General features: G+C 50.6%; 1 protein-coding gene across 1 annotated transcript in view; it reads left to right on the forward strand.

The window, feature by feature from the left end:
• The first annotated feature begins 453 nt into the window (after positions 1-453).
• The window catches only part of ASAP3 (ArfGAP with SH3 domain, ankyrin repeat and PH domain 3), a 48,619-nt gene continuing 33,599 nt past the window's right edge, over positions 454-15,473 (forward strand). Inside the window, 1 exon segment of the mRNA XM_059690852.1 lies at positions 454-717. Coding sequence (XP_059546835.1) covers positions 589-717 — 129 coding nt within the window. The 5' untranslated portion in view covers positions 454-588.

The raw sequence follows: 15,473 nt of genomic DNA on the forward strand, positions 1-15,473 counted from the left end.
TCCCCAGTGGGGAGTGTGCAGGAGGCGGCTGATCGATGTTTCTCTCTCATCGATGTTTCTAACTGGGAACGGAGGGAGGAAGGAGTACCAGGGAGCGGGAAGGAAGGGAGCGGAACCTGGAGGTCGGCGGGGGGCCTTAGGAGCTTCAGGGAGGCCGGGGTGGAGCCGAGACAAGGGGCGGCGCCGAGAGGCAAGAGGCAGGGCTGTGGGGCAAGGGGCGGGGCAGTGAGCCGGCGCTGGGAGGCCAGGGGGCGGAGCCGAGAAGAGGACGGGGCGGGGCCTAGAGGAGAACGGGGCGGAGCCGAGAAGAGGACGGGGCGGGGCTGAGAAGAGGACGGGGCGGGGCCGAGAGGAGGATGGGGTTGGGGACGGGGTGGGGACTCCGGGACCCGAGGTGACTGGACAGTGCGCGGTGAAGGCAGCCGGGGGCGGGGCGGGGCGGCGCGAGGGGTGGAGCGTGCGGAGGCCCTGACGGCGCCCTCGGAGGGCTGTGCGGCCAGCCCAGAGCTGTGAAGTGAGCGCGCCCCGCGCCCTGCGCCCGCAGCCCCGGAGCTCCCGCAGCCTCTGAGCCCCCGCTCCGCACCCATCATGCCCGAGCAGCTCAGCGTCGCGGAGTTCCTGGCCGTCACAGTGGAGGACCTCAATTCCCCGGCTGGGGCCGCAGCCTTCGCGGCCAAGATGCCCCGGTGCCGGGGGGCGGCACTGGTGCGGGAGGAGGTGAGGGGGCCGAGGCGGGCGGGGTCCAGGGTCCCGGCAGGATCTCGCGCCTTGATGTTCACCGGCGTGACGTCGTGACGGGAGCTGCATTGGCCCTTACCACTCCCCAAAACCTGCCCCCTCCCTAGGTCTGTGAGAACTGGGTGCATCTCAGATATCCGCGTCCTCACCGTCGAGGCCTTGGGGAGGGCCGGAAGGATGGTTTGTGGGGGGCCTTGAGGTCACCTCGACGACAGGTCACAGGTCGGGGCTCATACCCCCCCCCCCCCCCCCCCCCCGTGCTCTCGGTTACCTGCACCATCGCATGTGCTCGCTCAGCGCCTCACTGCATCTGTTTGCGTTTTCATCTTCGGAGCCCCACGGGTTTGGCCCCAAAGTCACTCCTCTTCTGGGAAGCAGGCCTGCCCGCCTCAGACAAGAACCTTTCCCTGGCTGCAGGGAGGCCCCCTCCCCCTGGCTGCTGGCTCTGAGATTTGGCCGGTGTTTGCGGAATGAATGCAAATGAGAAGGCGCCGGGAGCCGGGGTTCACCTCGGCCAGGCTGTTGGCAAGTTTCTAGTCTCCTCCCCCTTCCCCTCTCCTCTTTGTCTTTCCCAGCAAGGCGTCCCAGGCCTTTTCTTTCCCCCTTGCAGGCCGCCCCACCCCATTCCCCTACTCTGTGGAGTTCATTCCTCTTCTGGGACCTGCTGCGCTTTACGGGGCTTCCCCTGCAGGGAATGTTCTAGGGCAGACACCCTGCCGCTCTGGGCCAGTGCAGGATATGTTTTTGCAGCTCCCTTTCAGAGGGTGCCCTGAATTTGGGTGACGTTTGGGACCTCAGCTGTTGCCGTCACCTCCCATCCTTCACCATAAGCGTATTGAGCACCTACTGTGTGGCTGACACAAAGCTCAGTAGTTTATAATGCTCTGGATCAGTGTCTTGGGACATTTCTTTTCCTTCTCTCCTCGGGCAGGCTGCGCCCCCTTCTCAGAGTCTGTGTCTGTCACTTTGAAGTGGGGTGATAGAGGACTGCGGAAAGAGCACCGATTTTGGGGGAGGCAGACTGTGTTCAAATTCTGGCTCTGCAGTGTGCCAGCTGTGTATGCTTGGGCCTGTGACCTGATTTGTTTGAGCCCCACTCTGGCATCTGTAAAATGGAGATAATGATATTTACCTACGGGGCTATGGTATTACGTGAGGCAATGCACGTAAGGCATGCATCTTGATAAATGGAATCATGACCAGGTTAACTGACGGGCCTCTTTACAGAGTGACTAGGTCTCTTGTCCATGGCTTTCACAGAGCCCAGCCTAGTGCTTTGCACATAGCAGGGGTACAAGTTTTAATTAAAATAAGCAGCCAATCTTTGGCCTCCGTCCTTGGGCAGAACCAGTAGCTTAGAGTCCACCAACTATGACCACGACTTGTATTTTACTGGGAGGCTCACAGGGAAACAGCCACAGAGCCTCATCCTGAGGAGAGAGCTTCCTCAAGTTTGCCTTCATAGTCTCATATTTCATGACCTGGAAGAATTCAGTGCCTTTGGCACCCATAGAGCTGTCACAGTTCAGCCTCCTTTTTGGGTTGTTCATTAAAATGTTAAATCAGAGCAGGAGAAGGAACTGTACTATGAAGCCTTCGCCAGGGACAGAAATGCCCATTTATGCCGGTGCATCTGGCCTTGCCTGGCTCGGTGTGTGTAAGCACTTGTGTGTGTCTGGAGGGGAGAGGGAGCCCTTAAATGGGTCTGGAGGCTGAAGCAGGCTCTGGTTAGGGTTCAGCTTTGCCCCAATTCAGACCCAACAAAACTCGGTCCCTTTTGCCTTTGAGACTTTGATTTGGCGCACGTGAGGTTTGTTTTTACAGGAGAAAGCCTGTGGCACCCATGCGTTTCTCTGTCACTGCCCCAAAAGTTAGAATCTGACCTTTGGATTGGACTTGCCAGAGGTTTCCTGTTTGGTTTTCCATTTGTGTTTATATTTACACTAGAGGCCTGGTGCACGAAATTTGTGCACTTGGTGGTGGTGGGGGGGGTCCCTCAGCCCGGCCTGCGCCCTCTTGCAGTCCGGGAGCCCTCGGGGGATGTCTGACTGCTGGCTTAGGCCTGCTCCCTGCTAAGCCGTCAGTCGAACACCCTTAGCGCTGCTGCGGAGGCGGGAGAGGCTCTAGTCACTGCCACTGCACTTGCCAGCCATGAACCCAGCTTCTGGCTGAGGGGCGCTCCCCCTGTGAGAGCACACTGACCACCAGGGGGCAGCTCCTGCATTGAGCATCTGCCCCCTGGTGGTCAGTGCGTGTCATAGCGACCAGTCATTCCACCTTTTGGTCAATTTGCATATTATAATGCAACTGATTCTTTTTTTTTTTTTAATCCTTATTGATTTGAGAGAGAGAGAGAGAGAAACATCAATATGAAAGAGAGACATCAATCAGTTACATGCCCTGACAGGGGATTGAATCCAAAATCTGGGTATGTGCCCTGACTTTGGAATTGAACCCATGACCTTTCAGTGTATGGGACAATATTTCAACCAACTGAGCCACACCAGCCAGGGCACAACTGATTCTTAAGTCAAGCCTTCCACTCCCAGTTGGTTTCCGGGGAGTAACTAGGGACTCTGTCCTGGACTTGCAGACCTTTTGTACAGTCCTGCTGAGAAGGACCCTGGGCAGGTCACAGGAATCTAGAATATTAGCCCTGAGGGACCCTTTAGATAGAGATCACCTAGGGAGGCTCTTATTGGAGATGGGGAAACTGATGTCCCCGGAGAGCAAGAGAATTGTCCAAGCTCCTATAGCTGAGTCAGGGAAGAATTGGCATGTCTACGCAAATTTCTAATCCCTGGTTCTATTCTCTTCTAAAGATCTACTGCCTGTCCTCCCTTTGTAAACTCCCTGAATCGCAGTTATTTTCCCTTAAAATGGGTCTAATCATCCCTCCTTCTCTGGGTTGTTAAAGGTTTTTGTTTTTTATTGTGAAACTCTGTACAAAAGTGAGAGAGAGTTAAGACAGATCACCATTCTATCAACCACCTTTTCCTGTTCTGGGGCCCCTTTACATCCATCATCTCATTGATATTCACAATAACACAGGTGAAAGTGGGCCCAGGAGGTTAGCCCGTTGCCTTGTGTCACATAGTGAGTCTGTCTGACTCTAAGGCCTGACCAATTCTCCATGCCATCTCTACGCTAGGCACCAAGGACATTAAGATACTGCTCTTGTTTGCTGGCTGGTTGGGAGAAGTAGCCTATCTTAGAGAGATAAGTAGGTACCCTAGGAATTTGTCCTGAGTGCCCAGAGAAAGGTACAGTCAGTGCCATAGAGGCTGTTAAAGTAGGGCAGGGAGAGAGCAGTGAGGGCTGGTGCAATCAGGGAGAGCTTCCTGGAGGAGGTGACACTTCCAGATGGGTATTGAAGGATGGGAAAACTCCATTAAGTGAAGAAGATAAGAGTGAATTTTGAGATTGGTGGGAAGAGAGCATATTCAGGAACCAAGTAAGCCATTTTGACCAGTGCTGAGAATTCCTGCTATATCATGCATCTCAAACTACTAGTGAACTTATATCTCCTAGTGGGTCTCAAATAAAGCAGTTCACCACAAATAGGAGAGCTTCAAAGGTTTGTGAGATATATATATATTAGACTTAATGAAGTTTTAATTGCACAAAGGACATAATTTTTAATTTAAAAATTTAAAAACAGTCCTAATCAGTTTGGCACAGTGGATAGAGTTTTGGCCCATGAACTGAAGGGTTCCGGGTTCGATTCCAGTCAAGGTCATGTACCTCGGTTGCAGGCTCGATCCCTGGCTCTTGTTGGGGCACATGCGGGAGGCAACCAATCGATGTGTCTCTCTCACATCGATGTTCTCTTTCTCTGTATCTCCACCCCCCCCCCGCTTCCATTCTATCTAAAAATCAATGGAAAAATATCTTTTGTTGAGGATTAACAAAAAAAATTTTTTTTAAAATATACTTCATTGACTTCTACAGAGAGGAAGGGAGAGGGACAGAGAGTTAGAAACATCAATGAGAGAGAAACACCGACCAGCCGCCTCCTGCACACCCCCCACTGGGGATGTGCCCGCAACCAAGGCACATGCCCCTGACCAGAATCGAACCTGGGACCCTTCAGTCCGCAGGCTGACGCTCCATCCACTGAGCCAAACCGGCTAGGGCAACAAAACAATTTTTAAAAACATAACTGAAAAATGTAAAGTCATCTCTGACCATGTCTCACAATCCCTATACTCTCCCCAGAGGTAATCGCATTGGAACTGTGCATGCTTTCCAATGTGTGTCCTCAGAGAAAATATATTATCCGGGAGAGGATGGTAGTTAGGGGGAATATTTGCCTAAATTGGTATCATGTCTTATAATTCACAGTTTTAAATTTTATTAGAGTCAAATTTATCTTTTCTTTTGTGACTTTTGCTTTTTTGTTGTTTTATTGGTTTACTGATTGATTTTAGAGAGAGGAAGAGAGAAAGAAAAACATCGATTTGTTGTTCCCCTTATTTATGCATTCATTGGTTGATTTCTGTATGTGCCCTGGTTTTTGTAGGAAATCTTGGTGTGTTGGGATGGCACTCTAACCAACTGAGCTACATAGCCAGGGCCAACTTTTGCTATTTTGAATCTTGTTCAGAAAGGATTTCATTCTCAATTCTTAATATTCTTGTGAAGTTTACCTGCTTTGTCTATATTCATTTTACAAAAACAATAAAAATTGTGTAATCTTGCCCTCGCTGGTTGGCTCAGAGGATAGAGTGTCAGCCTGCAGACTGAAAGGTCCCAGGTTCGATTCTGGTCAAGGGCACATGCCTGGGTTGTGGGCTCGGTACAACGTGCAGGAGGCAGCCAATCAATGGTTCCCTCTCATCATTGATGTTTCTATCTCTCCCTTCCTCTCCCTTCCTCTCTGAAATCAATAAAAAAATGTATATTTTTAAAAAATTACGTAATGTCAATACAGGATGATCTGTAAGAAGCATAAACCCTCTCAAGCTTGTTTACATTGAAGATAAATTTGTTTTAAAGATTTGGAGGTGCCTCGTGGGACTGAAGAGCAGTCGATAAAAGTAGACTTCACCAGGGCCTCAGTCGTCAGGAACAAAGGCAGCTGCTTCATCATCCTCTCTCTCTTGCCTCTATTTCTTTCTTTTTCTTCAAAATATCTTTTTATTGATTTTTTTTAGAGAGAGAGGAAGGGAAAGAGATAGGCAGAAACATTGATTGGCTGCCTCCTGCATTTCCCGCCCCCCTCAGGGGATTGAGCCAGCAATCTGGGCATGTGCCCTGACTGGGAATCAAACCGGTGGCCTCTTAGTTCCTGGGTTGCTGCTCAACCACTGAGCTACACTGCCGGGCTGCCTCTGTTTCTTTCTGCATATCTGAGCAGTGCTTTTGATCGCTTGTCATCACACAGGCCCCAAAGAGCATAACAATCTTCTGGGGAGGACAGATAGCTTTAGCCCCCACATTCACGTGACCTCACTGGTCCAGCATCTAAAGGTAATCAAGCCAGTCTTGTGTGCCACATCCAAGTTCTTGGCAGAGAGGTTAACAACCTGGCCTAGTTCTGGATTGGTTCCAGAAGCCGGGTCTCCACCCTGCTTTCATCAACAGAGGTCATGGAGACTTGGGCAGGGTAAACATGGCACAGAGTTCTACACTGGGAAGGGGTGCACTTCTCAGAGAAGAGGGGCAGGGCCTAGAAAGCACTCCCCCCCCCCCCAAGCCCCCGCCATGTCCATGGTAATTCTGCTTCGGTTGGGACAACCTAGGATCAGGGAGAGGCACTGTGCTCATCCTGTTTTGTGCCCACCTGGTTGTCCAGGTGTAGATGAACCCCACTTTGGAAAGCTCAAATGTAAGGGAATTAAAGAGATAGATTGGAGATCTCAGGGGATACAGCACGACTTGGAGGGCCTTGAGTGTCAATAAAGCATTTGGGCTTTTTGTAGAGACCAGTGGACCCAGTCGTGTTGGAATGGATGAAACCGGTCCTCTGAGGGACACAGCAGCCAGCATAGTGCCTGGGGACTGTTCCCGGCCAGGCCCTGTGTTAGTCACTGGGTAACACACAGCTCATTAAAGAGATGCCGTCTTTGCTGCATTGGGCTCACAGTGTTCTGGGAAAGACAAGCAGCAAACAGACAAATCAGTAATTGCACGTTGTGACCAGTGGCAGGAAGGCTCATCCTCCCGGTCAAGGCCTTCCTTTAGGTTTGGTCCTGTGTCCTCATCTCTTTGCATCCTAGCCTCTCTCCCCAGGCAATCTCACCCACACCCATAGCTTCAGTCCTCTCCCATCTTTATGTTAATTTTTTTAAACATATTTTTATTGATTTCAGAGAGGAAGGGAGAGGAAGAGAGAGAGAGAAACATTAATGATGAGAGAGAATCATTGATCGGCTGCCTCCTCCTCGCCCCCTATTGGGTGTGATGGTGGTCCCATAAGATTATCATGAAGCTGAAAAATTCCTATTGCCTACTGACATCATAGCTGTTCTGATGTTGTAACACAGTGCATTCACAATTGCCTACAGTGTTCAGTACAGTAACATGCTGGATAGGCCTGTAGCCGAGAAGCAGTAGGGTAGACCTTATAGCCTAGGTGTGTAGTAGGCTATGCTACCTAGGTTTGTGTAAGTGCCCTCTATGGTGTTTGCACAACGACAGAATCATCTAACGACCCATTTCTCAGAATGTATATCCGTTGTTAAGTGATACGTGACTGTAGTAACATCAAGATTTGTTAATGGAGTACATGTGGGAAGTGGTCGAGAATGGTTCCCAAATTCCTAACGGGGGAGTGCCATTCCCCCTTCTTAGGAAGGGGGAACCTGGGAGAGGGACAGGTTTTAGGGAAAGTTAAGAATTCTGTTTGTACATCTTATAGGACTTTGAGACATCCAACTAGAAATGTCAAGCAGGCACTTGGATATATGAGTTTGGAGATCAAAGGAGTGGACCGGAGATACACATTTGAGAGTTGTCAGCACTGAGATACTGAGTTTCAAACTCTGCGTATGAATCACCTGGCACCACTCCCAGAGAGTCCAATTCAGGAGCTGTGTCTTACTTGGGCTCCTTATTGCGAGTAACAGAAACCAACCTGAGCTGATTTAAACAGAAAAGGAGTTCGTTCAAAGGGAATATTCAGCAGTTTGCAGAATTTCTGGGAAGCTGGAGACTGGGGTAAGGCATCAGGCAGGATCTCAGCCAAAATCACTCCACTGAGCCAGTTTGGCCAGGATGCTGCTACTACACACTAAATGCCACAGCTTGCACTGTCACCATCCCCTGGAGACTGGGCACCTTCACTGCTGTTGCCACCAGCATAAGAATGGATCGTCTACTCCCTCTGGCTCCTAATCCAAAGTTTGTAGTAAGTGCCTCTTATTGGCCAAGCCTAGCTCATACACCTGTACCCTAGCTGCAAGAGAGGCTGGAAAAGCAAGCATTTGATCTTATTAGCTCTCCTAGGAGGCAAACTCAGCCAAGATTTGTGCAGGAAGTAATTTCCCATAGTGCCCCCCCCCCCAAAAAAAAAAAGAAGAAGAAAAAAGGGGGGGGGGGGGCAAATGTCCTTGGCGGGTTTGCCAGCATGCAGGAGGGTGTCTGGGAATCTGCATTTTAACCAGCACCACAGGAGATGCTCAGGCAGGCAGTCCACGAACCACATATGCATACATTGAATTAGCTGGTGTTTAAAGCCGTGGGAATGGATGAGATCACCCAGGGAGAGGAATGAAGAGGGCCCAGGCCCAAGCTCCGGGGAGCTCCAGTGTTGAGAGGTTAGGATGGGAAGAGGAGTTGATAAAGGAGACTGAGAAGGAGCTGCCAGTGAGGAAGAAGGGAAATCAAGAGAGTACAGTGCCTCAGAAGCCAGGAGAGGGATGTTGGGAGGAGAGAGCTCCCTCACATGCTGCCTGCGTGTCCAGAAATAAAATAAGGAAATGACAGACATGACCCCTGGCTTTGATAACAGGGAGGTCATCAATGACCTTAAGAACAGATTTAGTGCTATTTCCCTCCACACCGGCCTGGACTGATTTCAGGAGGGGGCAGATGAGAAGTCCCGTTCCCCCCCCCCCCACACACACACACACATAGGGGAACAGAGACATGGATGGCAATCAGGGACCTGGGCCAAGGGGGTTCTCCAGGATGGACTTAGGACCCAGCTCTGCTGAGCCCAGCTTCTTCCCGTACCAGGCTGGCTCTGCACAAGGGCAGGGAGTCTCCCTGGAGTTGTCAGCCTTGAGCTCAGTGTCCCAAAGTCATCGTCGTCGCCCCCCTCCCCCCCCAACCCCTGTCCTCAAATTTCTGTCTTCCATGCTTAATTCCTTGTCTGGTGTTGAGGTGTTTCTGGCAACGAGATAACATAGGCAGGCTTGGGAACTTGAAGTCAGAGCAGAAGGAAAATGCTTTCCCCCAAAGGCAGACCTCAGAGATACTCAGGGTTCATTTCAGACCACTGCAATAAAGTGAGTTTGGCACTAAAGTGAGCTATAAAATTTTTGCTGGTCTTGGGTCTTGCCTTCAATTTGTAAAAAAAGAAAAGAAAAAAAAAAGCAACATCTGTGAAGCACAGTAAAGTGAAGCACGATAAAACATCTGCTTGTATAGTCCTCAGACAGAGTTATTGCTGGAAGTTTCCCTTGAAGGGCCAGAGCACATGGGGCAGTGAGGCCCACGGAGGCACAGTGAGTCCCCTGAGACTCAAGGGCAGGACTCTGGGCTGTGTTTGTCCGGGGAGCATTGTGATCGGGCCTCACTGTGGAGGGTATGGGAGGCTGAGCTGGAAACAGCTGCCTTCAGTTCTCTAACTCAGCTGGTTTTTGACCTTGACTGCTTTTAAGAACTTCAGGCTCCACCCAGATCTACTGAATCAAAATCTCCCCCGGGTGAGGCCTGGACAAATAAGCAGTTCAAAAGTTCCCCAGGCAACGCTGAGGAGCAGAGTGAAAACTATTGTGAGCTATTGCTTGCCCACTCAAGGTTAGTAATCCATTGAAATCTATTTATTGAACCCCCTGTGTACAAAGGTGGGATGGTAGGTTCTGAGGGCATGGATGATTGACATCTGGGAAGGATGTCAATCATCCATGAAAAGATGATCGACAACCCACAGCTTACAGGCTAGTGGCTGAGGTCTATGGAGACAGTAAGAAATAGACAGACCTGGGTTTGAATTCTTACTGGTTGAATGGCCTCAGGCAAATGACTCAACTTTTCTGAATCTTAGTTTCCCCATCTGTAAATCAGGCATGATAATAACAATCTTATGAGGTTGTTTGAGGGGGTTACAGATCAAGAACCTAGCACATACCTGGCACAAAACAGATATTTAATAACTTTTTAAAATCCCCTTTTAGCCCTAACCGGTTTGGCTCAGTGGATAGAGCGTTGGCCTGCAGACTCAAGGGTCCCAGGTTCGATTCTGGTCAAGGGCATGTACCTTGGTTGCAGGCACATACCCAGTAGGGAGTGTGCAGGAGGCAGCTGATCGATGTTTCTAACTCTCTATCCCTCTCCCTTCCTCTCTGTAAAAAATCAATAATATATATATATATATATATATATATATATATATATATATATTTTTTTTTTTTTTTTAAATCCCCTTTTACTAAAAACACAAATACACCTGCACATGGATAGTTACAGAGATCAGGAGCCACACAAAGAAAAGGAGGAGATAATTGCAACAGGGATGCGGTAAATACAATGAGTGTTAAAGTTGTCTGCAGCCCTGGCACCAGAGGAAAAAGAGAAATCGTGTTTACCTTGAAGTGTCCAGGAATGAGTAGCTGAATCTAGGCAGGCTCTCTGCCCAAGCTCTCTCCCATCCATTCATTTCTTCATCAAACACTTGCTGAGAGTCTACCCAGTTCTCAGACCTGGCTGGACATCATAATCCCCTGGGTTGCTTTTAGGTAGACTTTCAAACGTTGAGAAAAATTCACCATTTCAACTATTTATTTTATTTTTTTAAAAATTTTGTTGTTGTTGATTTCAGAGAGGAAGGGAGAGGGAGCGAGAGATAGAAGCATCAAAGATGAGAGAGAATCATTGATCGGCTGCCTCCTGCACGCACCCTACTGGGGATTGAGCCTGCAATCCAGGCATGTGCCCTGACGGGGAATCGAACCTGTGACCTCCTGGTTTGTAGGTCGATGCTCAACCACTGAGCAACACTGCCCAGGCCATTTAAATTATTTTCAAGTGTTCAGTTCAGTGGTCTTTATTCAATGTTGTGCAAGCCTTACCACTAATTCTAGAACATTTCCATCACTCCCAAAAGAAAACCTGTGTTCATTAGCAGTTACTCCCCACTCCCACTCCCCCAGCCCTGGTAACTTTCTGTGTCTGTGGATTTGCCTTATACTGGACATGTCATGTCAATGGAATACTGCGAGATATGGCCTTTTAAAAAAATATATATATTTTTTTATTGATTTGAGAGGAAGGGAAAGGGAGAGATAGAAACATCAATGATGAGAGAGAATCATTGATCGCTGCCCCCTACTGGAGATCGAGCCGGCAACGCGGGCTTGTGCCCTGACCAGAAATCGAACTTGTGACCTTCTGGTTCATAGGTTGACGCTCAACCAATGAGCTACGCTGGCCGAGCAATATGTGGCCTTTTGTATCTGACTTCTTTCAGTTGGCATGATGTTTTCAGGGTTCTTCCATGTCATCTGGGTTGCTTTAAAAGCAATAAGAATAGGAATGGCAAACACCAGGCAGTGTGTAAGCATTTCCCATATATTGATTCATATCATCCCCATCAGGAAACAAAGGCACAGAGAGATAAAATAACTTAGTAAACAGGGTTGCCAAATAACATACAGGATGCCCATGCACTATTTGGGGCATATTTATACTAAAAACTTACTCACTGATTATCTGAAATACAAATATAACTGCATGCCCTGTATTTATTTATTTATTTAAATATATTTTTATTGATTTTTTACAGAGAGGAAGGGAGAGAGATAGAGAGCTAGAAACATCGATGAGAGAGAAACATCGATCAGCTGCCTCCTGCACATCTCCTACTGGGGATGTGCCCGCAACCCAGGTACATGCCCTTGAGTGGAATCGAACCTGGGACCTTTCAGTCCGCAGGCCGACGCTCTATCCACTGAGCCAAACCGGTTTCGGCTATTTTTGCTAAATCTGACAACTCTACTGGCAGGATTTGGACTTGGGCAGCCCAAAGCACTTGGGAGTGCTTCTCCTCACTGCTCTGGTGATGCCTGGCTGGTCCTCCCCCTCCGCAGGGACTTTGATTTAACAGGTCTAAGTGAGATTCCCGCATCCTTACTTTTTAAGTGCTCCAGGCGATTCCACTGGGCAGCCCGGGATGTTGTGAGTCAGGGCCTGGGGAATACAGAGATATCTGCTGGGCAGGATAGCCACCATGCAGACCTTCCTGTATGCCCAGTACGGGGCTAGGTGCTTAAATGCCTGCTCCCATTCCTTTAAGATAGGACTGAATGTTATTATCCCATTTGACAGATGGGGAAGTGGGGGCTCAGATGAACTAAGTCCCTTGTCTCAGGTCACACGGCTAAGAGAACCAGGGTTTGGACTCAGAACTGTGTGATATAAAAGCTGGAGTCCTTCCCTCCTGCTGTCTTTTCTGTGTTTCCATGGGCCCTTGCTAATATCCACTCACTCGTTTACTCATGCATTCATTCCACAAACATTTATGGCTACTCATGTGCCGGTCCCCATGGATGCAGTGGATGCAAAAGCAAATGAGCCGATCCCTGCCATTTTGGCGTTTTCAGAAGTCAGGCATGTGGAATGAATAAGGGCCAGGAGTGCCCTGATAAAAATGGGCACAGGGTGGCACTAAGGCAGCAGGGTGAGTTCTGGAGGGGTCAGTTCTGTGTGGTAGGGATGGGGGTGACCTGTAAGCTGAGTCAGGAAGGATGGAGCGTGTACTAGGCAGAATGGGATAGGGCTCCCCAGGCCATGGGAGCAACATGAGTAAAGGTCTGGCAAACTGAGGAAATTGCAAAAAGTTGGACAGGCCTGGGGCTTAAGGGATTAGTGACGGATATCAAGTCCAAGTGGGGGGCAGGGAGGGGCTCATCCAGGCCTACAAGGGGGCCCAGAGGATGGGAAGTCATGGGACCCTTTGCCACTCTGTCCAGGAGGGCAGGCGGGCTCTCCCCAGGGCTGGGTGGAATTCAGGGCTTGGGGCCAGGCTTGGGTCGGACCAGACTCTCCGGCGGTCTGTCTGCGGAGTTCTTGCTCTCTTAGCTCATCACTGCTGAGCCGTCTCCTGAGGAAAGTCCCAGCCAGGAAACTTGGGTTTGCAGAGGCCTCAGCATATGGTGAGGGTGAGGCTCCCTTCCTGCACCCCCTCTCCATCCCATCTTCCCACCACCCTGCAAGGGGCAACTGGTGGGGCTGAGCTGGCCAGACTGTACAGGTTCCCTGGCTGGGGAGAGGTCTGTGCGGGCCCCACCGAGGGGCACATGGGCAGTCTCGGGCTCCACAGTGCAGGAAGGAAAACAGCGAGAGGTGGAGGGATTCTGAAATAATAAATGTGAGAGCTGGCAGGAGCCTTCCACGTTCCCGCCCAACCCCTTAGTTCCAGAGGAGGAGTCGGGCAATGGAGGAAAGGAGACTTAGCGAGGTCACACCAGAGGCGGGGGCTGGCCTGGGTCCTGGCTTCCAGGCCTTGGGCCTGGCGGTCCTTCCACACGGCTGATGCCAAGGGCAGCTGGAGAGACCCCTGCTCTCCTCTGGCTCCTCCTGACCGGCCCAGCCTGGACGCAGGTGCTGGGGGTGGGGGCTTGTCCACATGAAAACCGCTTGGAGACTTTTACTCCTGAGGTGGCTAAGGTTGGAGCAGCCTTGCAGGTATGACTAACCTTGACTCTGAGTCCCAGAGCCTTGACCCCGAAGGGTGTTTAGAGTTCATGTTCGTCAGCTCTAAGTTGTACAGATGGAGAAACTGAGGCACGGGAGAAAGAAACTTGCTCAGAGGGGCTAATGGCAGAGGCAGGCCTAAAAATTAGCACCCGTCTTCTCTCACAATGTTTCTGCATTGCCTCTCAAGATGCCCAACATCCACCATTAGACAAAATATGGCCTGATTGCATCCTCACAGCTATCCTTACAGAGGTAACTGGGGCTCAGGGAGGTGGGATGGGCCTCAGGGTTTGCTCTAGCGTGGCAGTGAGAGAGGGCTCTGGAGGCAGAGAGCGCTACGCTTCCGAGAGCTACCTCATGACCTTGAGCCAGTTGCGTAAGCGGCCCCAGCCTCGGTTTGCTCCTCTGTAAAAGGGGGAGGATAATGACTACCTCGCAGGGTTATGGGGAGGAATAAGCGAGGTGCCTGCCCCAACGCCAGCACTGGGTACGTGGGCGGAGCTTGGATTCCTGTTTGTCAGTGGACTCACCCTGAGAGCTTGGAATCGAGTCCTTCCTGTTGGGTGATGTGCGCTGGGCTGGGCTGGGCTGGGCTCGGCTCCCATCGCCCTGTCATGTCTGGGAGACAAGGGCACCCCCTTTCTCCCACTTCGACAAGAGTCTGCAGCTGAGCCCCAGAGTTGATCTTTGTACCACAAGAATTTATCAGGTCACCCCTCTCATGTAGAACCTCCAGGAGCTCCGGAACACTGTGGGGTCGGAGTGAGGGGGTAGAGCAAGGGTCCTCAAACTTTTTAAACAGGGGGCCAGTTCACTGTCCCTCAGACCGTTGGAGGGCCGCACTATAGTTTAAAAAAAAAAAAACTATGAACAAATTCCTGTGCACACTGCACATATCTTATTTTGAAGTAAAAAAACAAAACGGGAACAAATACAATATTTGTATTTGCCTGTGGCCCGCGAGCCGTAGTTTGAGGACCCCTGATGTAGAGGTTTTGGTTAAAACCTTGGACTCCAAAGATGAACATCTTGGTGTTGAGTTTAGGTTCCACTACTTGCTGGTTGTGCGAGCCTGGGCACATGCCTTCACTTCCCTGGGCCTCAGTTTCCTCCTCCGTAAAGCCTCCTGGGGTTGTTGACAGGGTTACATGCAATACTATAAAGCGTGTCAGGTACTTAGAAAAAGCCTGGCACGTGGCGGTGATGACATAGAAGCATCTGTGCAGCTCTCTCTGTGAGCATGGTCTGCCAGCCGCATTCATTCCCCGCTGAGCCTCACTGCTCGCCATTTCCCCACTGGCCCTGGCTGTTCCCCGAATGTGCTGAGCGCTCCCACCCAGGGACTTGGCAGGGGCGCCCCTCCTCTCAGGGTCATCTTCCCCGTCCTACTTGGCTTTATCAGTGCCTCCTCATTCTTCAAGCTCTGCGGCATCACTTCATCCCGGGGTGGGGTGGGCGCCCCTCGCCTGTGCCCCCGCACAGGTCCTCTCCTGCTCCAGGTTCTCAAGGCCTCCTCAGCCCTTAGCAAGTGTCTCCTTGCCTCCTTGTGAGCACCTTCAGGGCAGTGCCCTGACATCCCTCTCTCCCCAGCCCCTGCCCATGGTGTGTGTGAACGCGCTCCTACTATGTGCCAGTGACTCCGTTAGAGACTTTACTCTCTGCCCTGCTGGGTGGAGAGGAGCCGGTTTGCTGAGTTGAGATGCTGGACACTATTAAGGGAGTGGAGCTGAGCTGGGATTGCCCAGAGGTGGGATGCTTAGCAAATACTTCTCAGCCCCACCCTTTCCCCTCCTTGCTGGCCACCCAGGAAGGGCCCTGTGGGGCTCCCTGCATTTCTCTGGATCTGGTGATTGGGCCGGTAGGTGAGAAAA

The sequence above is a fragment of the Myotis daubentonii genome, chromosome 3, assembly GCF_963259705.1.
Source record: "Myotis daubentonii chromosome 3, mMyoDau2.1, whole genome shotgun sequence".
Classification (NCBI taxonomy): domain Eukaryota; kingdom Metazoa; phylum Chordata; class Mammalia; order Chiroptera; family Vespertilionidae; genus Myotis; species Myotis daubentonii.